This window comes from Thalia democratica, chromosome 4 (assembly GCF_965202585.1).
Source record: "Thalia democratica chromosome 4, ktThaDemo2.hap1.1, whole genome shotgun sequence".
In the NCBI taxonomy this organism is placed as follows: Eukaryota; Metazoa; Chordata; class Thaliacea; order Salpida; family Salpidae; genus Thalia; species Thalia democratica.
This window is the reverse complement of record NC_139168.1, coordinates 44,388,742-44,398,466: the sequence shown is the minus strand read 5'-3', so window position 1 is coordinate 44,398,466 and position 9,725 is coordinate 44,388,742. Positions and strand designations below refer to the sequence as shown.

The window sequence follows — 9,725 nt, the reverse complement described above, 5'->3', positions numbered from 1 at the left end:
ATTAGTCTTACTTTTGAGTTCGCAATTCTTACTAAAAAGAGTTGTGTTAGATGTGCAAACTAGTATTTTTTAGATTAAACTTTAATAAACTGTATTAACAATTTAGAAAAAAAAACAAGCATTTATATATTTCATGCTTAATGAAATTAATCAATGGAAAACACTCAAAAAGACATGAAAAAAAATAAATAAAGAAGAGTGCAGTTTACATCTGAGAATTTCAAGGTTAAAGACAAACATAAAAATTAAAAGTCCAATAATAAAATTTTCACATCAAAAAAACAAACAAGGTAATTTACACTAGCATAAATTATAATTTACATATAATAAAAAACTGCCTAGAAGGTAATTTTTATAAACTAAATATAAACGAAAATAACAACCAAGTAAATTTGTAAACTTTGTAGTAGATTGATTTAAAATAATGTCTATAATAGTAGTTTGCATTTTAGGTCTGGATAATTTAGAGATTAGAAATTATATCACAAACATACAAAAGAAAGGAAGTTATTTCCATTATAAATTAGATACAAAATAAAAGTATTACTAAACCAATTAATATAATAATAAACTTAATACTTATTTTGATAACATAAAAAGCAGACTTGTAAAAAAATGAAGTAATCTAAATATATCTAGTTATCTTAAAAATAAAAGCAACATTTTTTTTTTGTTGGATGTAACAAAAGCTGAAGTACATAATATTGTTAAAAAATTTAGTATTAAACAAAGTCATTGCACGGTAAGGATAACATCTGAATTAAAATTCGTAAAAAAAAACTACTGTATCTCGTGTAACTAGTGACCTTATAGTCAAAACTTTTTTCAAGGTGTGAAAGGTATTGTTAAAAGTCTACTATCATTTTTAACCCGTGATCATTTATAATACTTAATGTTTTTGTTATTTGTTGATATATATATTTTTTACATTTACTTTACTAATAAGAACTTAAACAACGAAACCACAAACAGAATGATAGAAAAGTCAGCTTAAAGTCTGTCGACTTCGTTATCGGTGGTCATTTGCACCTACAAATTTCTTGTTATGTTATAATTTTATTTATTAATTATATGTTAGAACCTAAATAACAGGCTTTACAATTGTCTTAGTATAACCATTCCTAAAAGTACCTAATAAAACAAGTAAATTTTAACTATCCTATCAGGGAAGAAACATTAAATTTAGATGTTTACTAAAATGGAAAAAATTAATATAACAAATGGAAAAAATATAAGATTTGTTTCATAGTTTATAGCAAATCTTATATTTATCAAACCAACAAGTTTGTTTTTTAATTTTCCATTATCTAGTTTTTTCTATTTAAGTACAATAGTTTTTTACTTACGTTATATTTTAATAACTCTAGTTTTTTTATAGTTTTTATTATTATTGTTTTGTTAAAAACTAATACTTTAGTACTTTTTTATGTTAAAAATTCTTTTTTACTTGTTTAAGTTAATTTAATTATTTTTGCAAATGCAATTGCAATTTATGAAAAAGATAGCAAATATGACAAATTTTAGAAAACATAACATTTGAAGTTTTTGTTCCTGATAAGATAGTGTAAATTTACAAGTTATACTAGGGAGTTTTCGAAGTGGTCATTATATAGCTCGACTCTTAAACGTTGGGGCGACCATCGTTTTCAATTAAGTTCTGAAGTGTGAATGAATAAACAATAAATATAGAACTGACAACCAGGTTGAAGAGTGGCACAGAGGATTTAAATCTGTATTATCATGTGGTAAAAATGCTTTTTTTTTATTTGTTTTAAAGTAAAACATTGAAAATAGAACAGATAAACACCAATAAAAAACTCAATAGACTTTAAGCTGGCTGGTTTTTCTTTAAAACAAATAAAAGTAAGGAAATTGCCCTGAACAACCGTCTAAAAGTAGTTGGTGAAAAGGAAGAAAGAACTGTGATGTAGTAGTTTTTACGACCTATTGCTTTTAATTATACTTAATCTAATAATAAATAATTTCACATTTTCTCTTTTTTTTTTTTGTTATTTTGTGGTGCTTTTGTTGTTTCAATTCTTTTTAATGAAATAAATGTTAAAAATAAGTATACCACAATAAATACTAATTTGTTAGGTAATAAAAACAAAAAAAGTGAATCACGTGATTTTAAATTTTGGATATTATATGAACTTAATTGAAAATTTAAAGAAGGTTAACGAGACGAGATGTGACCACCCTCGGAGTTGTTATATTAATGAACAAGTCTGATTAAATGTCAGTGACGTTTTTTTTTTGCTCAAAGTCCACGTAGAAATTTATCAATGAAATAAAAGCTTAACGGTACTTTGCAGTTTGTTAAATGACATAATGACTTACTGAGAATCATTAAGAAGTCTTAAGTTGGGCTAGTAAAGAAGTCATAATTTGATACATAATGACTTATATAATGACTTACTGAGAGAAAATAAGAAAGTTTTTAAATGCAAACATCATTTCAATAATTATGTTTGGCATAATTATTTTTTTTATTGTTTAGTTGAAAAACGAATTAGTTTCATCCGAAAAAGTTGAACAACTACGATTTAAGTTTAAATATATTGATTTAAAAAAAATGTTTGTTAGTAAAATTAATAAGTAGTTTATTTTGCTGTTTCCTTATTAACCGTTGATTTATTTTGTAAGATTTGGTTTAATCCATAGTTCGATTTTATTAGTAGCGCCTTTCCTCTATTAATGATTAGTCCTTTTTCAAAGTGTACGATAAATATTTATGTTGCCAGTCTAATGTTATTGTGCTTGGGGCTTTGGGTTTTGCAACTTTTTTGTTTGTCAATGCATTTAAATATTTGAATTTTTTTTTCACAATTGTCTGTACTTTGATTCTAAAGTAGTACGTTTTCAAATGTATTGATTATGCCAAATAAATGAAAAAAAAGGTTTAACAAATGTGCAGAACCACATTCTAATAGTCATGATTGGTATATCGGGTTGAAGTTTGTTAAAGAAAAAAAAAATCTTGAACTTTTGTTGCTATTATGTCTTTTGAAATTCTAGTGTGTTTTAACTTACTTGGATAAAATTTTATCATATTTTGATGTAGAAGTAAGTGATTCACAAGCTGCTGAATTTTGCAATAGAATCACTGAATTGATTTACTTGAGCGTCCCAGTATGTTTCCCTGAAATTTGCAGATGAGGTTTTCTATTCGTGAGAAGCTAAAAGATGGTGCTAAAATCGAAAATTATGTAACTTTTTACTACTGTTAGATCTAACAGATCATTGAAAATGTTAATGATGCAATTTCTTTTAAGGAGATGAAAAGATAAAGTTTACAAAATACTTCTACATCAAAGCGTAAATAAGTTAATAACTATAAGTTTGTGTTTTTTTTTCTGTTTGAAACTAAATTATGTTTTCATTTTAACTTTAAACAGTATGAACTTTTTGTGTTAATTTTTTTTCATCTCTATGTTATGTATCTTTCATTTTAAGTGGCTTAGATTTTGATGCTTGGGTCCATCTTATTGACAATACACTTGTAATAATAATTAAATTTGTTCGCACGTTTAAAAAGAATTAAACAGTTAATTAGAGTTGTTATTTTTATTAAAAACATGAATAAAACAAATTTATAAACTCGATTTCACACTGGTTAGATTTAAAAACTTTTCTCTTTTCTGAGTCTCGCCCTTTTCTTTCTATTATTTATGATAATTCGTAGATTGTTTTAAAACATGGCTTCATTTCTTAAAGAAATTAAAAAATTGCTTCACATTTAAACACCTAGTCATTGACAACATTTATGTCATTTACAATTGCTTTTACAACTTTACAGTAATACTTGTTGTTAATCCGTTGTTCTAGAGCAGGGTTTCCCAAAATGAGCAATTTGGCCTCTTTGGAAGCCATAAACTGCAAAAGGGGGTTGGGCTAGCAGATAGGTCATAATTTTAAACTTACACTAGTTACTCTTGAGGTGATAATGAAGAGCAAAAAAAGGTCTTAAGCGTATCTAAAGGTAATTTTAAGCTTAAACTAGACATTACGCAAAAACTTGAAACTTTTCTCAAAGTGCTTTTTTTAGCTGCAAGGAGGGGGGCAATGAGTTAATTTCGAAACTTATACTATATGTTTTGGAATTAATGGTGAAGAACAAAAATAAAGGTTTTAGGCGTATTTAAGACTAGTTTTTTGATAAATCTTGTTGGAAGGGTTAAGCTCTTTTAAATTCTTCTTAGGGGGCCAGTTTGGGAAAAAAAAAGTTTGGGAAACTCTGATTTAGATAAAGCAAATAACTATTCAACAAGATTTTCTGAAGAAAATTTTTCTTATTGAGATGTAATAGACATGGGCTGGGCATAAGATTTTAGCTTGTCAGGGTTAAAAAAATGGACTTGATAGCCTAATAACTTAAAAGAGAAATGACCATCTAAAAGGTTTTAGGATGATGTGAGAATTTTTTTTAAATATCAATTTAATAAACTGTCTATTATTAGGTTGCCATAAGTATTAATTTTTTCAATATTTTAGGAGTACACTAATAATAACTTAACACCTAAAGATAGTCCTTACTGAGTATGTTGTTTTTGTTCTGAAAGTGTTGATAACTCTAATTGTAGTAGTTACTAAAAAAATTAATTATTATTTTTTAAAATCTTTTTTACAACTATATTCCTTAAGGAGAACTTAAGACATAAAGCCTCAAATTTTAAAAGTTTGTTAGGTAAAGTGTTTATATCAGATATTTATCTTTCTTATATTTAGACTACTAGTAAAAAATAATCTAATAAGTTAATTTTAGTTTTGTTTATGTATGTTTTTAAAATTTTGACATAACTGTTTTGAAATAGTTTAATGTTTTCCCTAAAATTTATGTTAAAATATTCAGCTAAAAATATTTTAGGTAATATTTACAGCTATTTTCTTTTTGTAAAGACTACATTAAGCAGTTTGTATACTTTTTTTTTCTTTTCGTATTATTTACTTTATCATGTTCTAATTGAATTTATAGGTATATTTTTACTATTATATTTATTAAAAAAAAAATAATAATAATAAAACACATTAATTAGACCTTTACCCTAAGATTTGTTTTTACAATTTGAAACAAGTTAGTACGTCTGAGTTTATTATTCTAAACAGATTTTGTTTAATTTTTAAATACTTTCTGTTTTTTGATGCAAAGTTATTCAAAGTTAAATCTCATATTCTGCTTTGGTTTTCCTTTAGAATTTTTTTTCATTCTTTTATTTTCTTTAAGCACAAATTTTTACTGATAAACAATTTAAACTTTTTGTTATGTCTTGTTATTTTTAAAAGATAAAAGTTTTTACTGATATAAAGTCTTTTTTTTTGTGGTTAAAATAGTTAAAGTAAATGAGTAATGTTAAATAAATACAATAATATGTACATCAAGTCGTTTGATAATATTTTCGATAGTCGATTTCTTTTTCTCGTTAAACAAACTAACATTTTCAATTAACTCTACTTAATTAAACAAGCTTAAAAGCTATTAAATAAAATTGTTTACGTAAGCATAATTGCTGCTTTGTTGCATTTCAATTACAATTTTTTTGTTGTGATGATATACTGGACTGTGGTAATTTTGTTAAGCAACTAACATGTTAAATTTATGACGAAGTTTAGAGATAATTTAGTTTCTAATGATCATAGTGGTCTTTAAATTCTATAGTAATATACCGAAAGTCTAACCCTGATGGATAATTATTTTAAATATTCGAACATGTAAAAACTAAGTGCTGTTTTACACAATAATAGTGATTAAAAGCTATTTTATTTCTGCTTTTTGTAATTGCTTTTGAGTTGTTTCATGTATTGTGTTTCAAAAAATAAGTTACTGTACCACTATCATGTGATCAGAAATAATAAACTTAATTACTAATTAACTTAATTACTTTATGTTGGTCATCAGAGTAAGAACATTTTTGATCTTTATATTATATCAAAAATATGTATTGAAGTTTTGTGTTTCATATCTTTTTAATGTAAAGCCTAAAAAAGGATCTTTTTTCAAAAACTATGTTTTTTAGGTAGAAAATATGGAGAAATAATTAATAATTTTTTTATATTTATGATTAGTATTGTTTAATATTTTAGAACTATTAAAAAGTATTTATTTTGATTACTTAAAATCTAGAGAAAAAATATATTTTAACTTTAATTACAACTTGTTTATATTTGAAAAATATCTAACATTTAATATGTAGATTTTCAAGCAGAAAGATAAACAAATTAAAATTAGTTGGTAAATTTTTGTCTTTAAGATAAATTACAAATAAGTTTTTTAAAATAGTAAAATATTGCTTAAAGATTTCATTCTAAATTTTCAAAAAAAAACTGATCACATGTTTAAGTAGGAAAAAAAAAACATTTATTTTTAATCCAAGCGTTTTATGCTTCTTACTTCGGGACTTTCTAACTTGAAAATTTTACATATACTATACAAATATTAATTTATCTAAAATAAATGCTTTTAAAATATATCTAGTTTCATGTTCCTTTAGTAGGTGAATAATTTGAGTACTCAGAGACTTTTAAACTAGCTTCTAAGAGTATTTATAGTTTTTTTTGTTTATATTTTAAAACCTAGGTTTATGTAAATAATAATAAATGTAACTTATAATATTAAAGAAAACTAGAACAATAAACTAATTAAAGTAATTTTAAAATATGTGTGCTTACTTTTATACTTACTTTTTAATTCTACTCAAAGAAACAACTTAAATCTTATAAAATTCTTTTAATGTTTTGCAAAAAAACAATGTAAACAACTTAGTACATTACAAACTATGCAAAGTAGTTACATATAAATTTAGGTAAACATTCTATATAGAAAATAGAAAAATAAACTAAAAATTCAACTATCATTCGATAGTACATATAAAATAAGAGACAGAAAGATCATTTCAAAAGAAAAAAGTACTAAAACGGAAGTCTATCTTAAGGTAACAAAATAAACAAAAATTAACTAAACTTAATTAACTAAAAAGTATCGTTTTTATTTAGTTCAGACACTATTCATGGTTAATAAAGGTAGCTTTTGTAGGAATGCTTGTTATATTACAGTTTATATGTTAAGAATAAATTAAACAAGCAGCCAGTTTAAAATTTAACAACTTAAATAAAGTTAATTTAGAACATAACCAAAAAATCTCGATTTCTGCAAAAAGTTATCAATGCAAACAAAAAATGGTAGTCGCGGAACTCAGCAACTTAAACAAAAAGTTAAAATTGAACAAATTAAAACATTAAATATAAAATGATTAGATTACGAAAAACAGAAGTCTTTTGTGCAACATACTTAATTAGCTATAATACAAAAAATAAAACATACTTTTATAGTACTTATTAATCGACAACCATACTTTACAATATAAACAAATGGTTTAAGTGATGTTTAGTAATTCTAAAATCTATATTTTTTGTTATTTATATTGTTATTTTTAGTAGTCAAATAGAGCAAAATTTAGTCCTTATGTTGAACGAAACTAATACTATCTTCGAAAAATCCCAAAGTGAACATTATTCCGAATCCGCAGATAAGACCCAAGTGATGGATAAAGAAGCACATCCAAGGTCTTTCAGCTAAGTCTTTCTTTTGCGCATGCAATTTTGTTTCAGACATCATGTTTGCAAGTGAAATATAAAGAAACACTCCTGCTGTGAAAGCAAATATCCATGGCATATAATCGAGGTTTAAACTAATCAAAACACCCATTACTACGCCCATGTAAGCCCCACAAGCGGATAAAAAGTTAAAGAAAGCTGCTTGTTTGAATGTAAATCCTGCATTGAGAAGTATTGAAAAATCACCTAGTTCGTGAGGTAGTTCTTCACAAAATATAGCTAAGGAGGTACTGAAGCCATGTAAAGAAGAGACATTATAAGCTGTTCCAATAGCAATCCCATCTATTACGTTATGTAAAAAGTCAGCAATTGTTATAAGCCAAGCTACCGGTTTTACTCCTTTTACATCGAAAAATGATTTTTTTCTTTCACATTCTGAGCCGCATTCGCGAATCATTGTATCAAGAGAGTTTATATTGTAATCATTTAAAAGGGAATTTTGACAAGGTCCTTCTTCTACTGAACAACTTGACTCGGATATTTTTTCACTTACTTCTCCTGCTGATGAAGCTCCCTTTATAAGATCATGGTTTGATTTAAAGGCTTTTTCTAGAAACTCGTTTATTAAATGGAAAAGGAAAATAGCTGAAACTATCATCATACTTCTCCATAGCGCGTCTTTTTCAGTAGCATTACTAAACGCAGTCGGTAACATGTGAAAAATAGCGTTTCCTGATAAACTTCCCACTGAAAGAGCCAACATAAACAGCAAAACTTTGTTGTAACCCGATTTTTTAGTTAAAGGAAAAAGCGCGGTGCCTGCGAGAGAACAAAGGCTGATTATTGTAACCGAAACTATCGAATTAATCCAAACTAATTGAATTTCTGCTTCGCCCTCCTTATGTTCTTCTTTACAGACCACGGAAAAGTTTTTGTTGCTCATACCCTTATAAATGCTATCAAAATCGCATTTTTTATCTTCGCAAGGAGCTGCCAGTTTTTTTTTAACCATGTGGTGCACGGCACAGTAATTAACCTCACCACTGTCGTGGTGAAAAAATTCTTCTTCTTTTCTCCCTCCGTGGGAAGCCACGGTTGTTGCAAGGACAAGCACAAATGAAATAAATAAAAAAAAATTTGAATTACTCATCTTTGATAAATGTTTTACTTTGTATAGTATAAAATTTTAGCAGCTCTGTTATAAAATACTTAACTTAGATAATGTAGAACTTTTTAATCATATAGATTTACTTTATCTAAATGCTAAGTGTACATCAATTTTTTATAAAAAAAAAGAAACATAATTTTTTGTTTCAAATGGGCTACTGGTACAAAAAATACTTAAACAAAATTTGAATATTAACATAACAAAACTGGCAGTAAACGGATATATATGTATACATATTATTTCAAACAAAATTAAAGAGGTCTAAAAATTACAAAATCTCAATTATAAAATATTTTTTAACAACATGTTTTTTAAAGGTTTTCATAATTTTAATCAACTTTTATTACATTTTATGCATATAAATACTGACATAGATTAATATTAAATTTTTTTAAATACAGTCTAGACAAGAAAATAAAAATTAATAACTATACTTTCTTATAAATAAAAAATTACGATTCTAAATTTTTACGTTTAATCTATTTGTTTATTCCTTTATAAACTTAATATTGTAAACAAATTTCTTATGAGTACAAACATTTATAGTTAATAAAGTTATTGTAACAACTGTAACAAACTCTGATTTAAAGTATTATAGTTCTTATACTAAACTAAACTTTTTTTTCTTTGTAGGTAATTAGGTAAATTTAGATTAAACCAATAAAATGTAAATAGGTCGTTGTGTCTTTTCTTCTTAAAGCTCATTCTTATATGTACGCAAATTATAAATTTTTGGCCCGGGCAAAAAACGAGAGCGTTAGTTTCTCATTTTCTCTCTCGGTGCACATTAGCTTTCAAAGATTATTATAATTTTAATATATTTATTATTACGTTTGTGCATATAAATACTAACAACGAAATAAAATTTGATAGTCTAAACAAGATAATTAAAGTTAATAACTATACTCTCTTAGAAATAAAAATTGAGATTCTTAATTTTTACGTTTAATCTATTTGTTTATTCCTTTATAAACTTAATATTGTAAACAAATTTCTTATGAGTACA

At 25.4% G+C, this 9,725-nt stretch overlaps 1 protein-coding gene across 1 annotated transcript; it reads right to left on the bottom strand.

Annotated features, from left to right (window-relative positions):
• Positions 1-7,450: 7,450 nt before the first annotated feature.
• LOC145833382 (metal cation symporter ZIP14-like) lies at positions 7,451-8,563 on the bottom strand. The gene has a single exon (XM_082940561.1). It carries the CDS (start codon positions 8,561-8,563, stop codon positions 7,451-7,453), a length of 1,113 nt encoding a protein of 370 aa, XP_082796687.1.
• Positions 8,564-9,725: the final 1,162 nt, after the last annotated feature.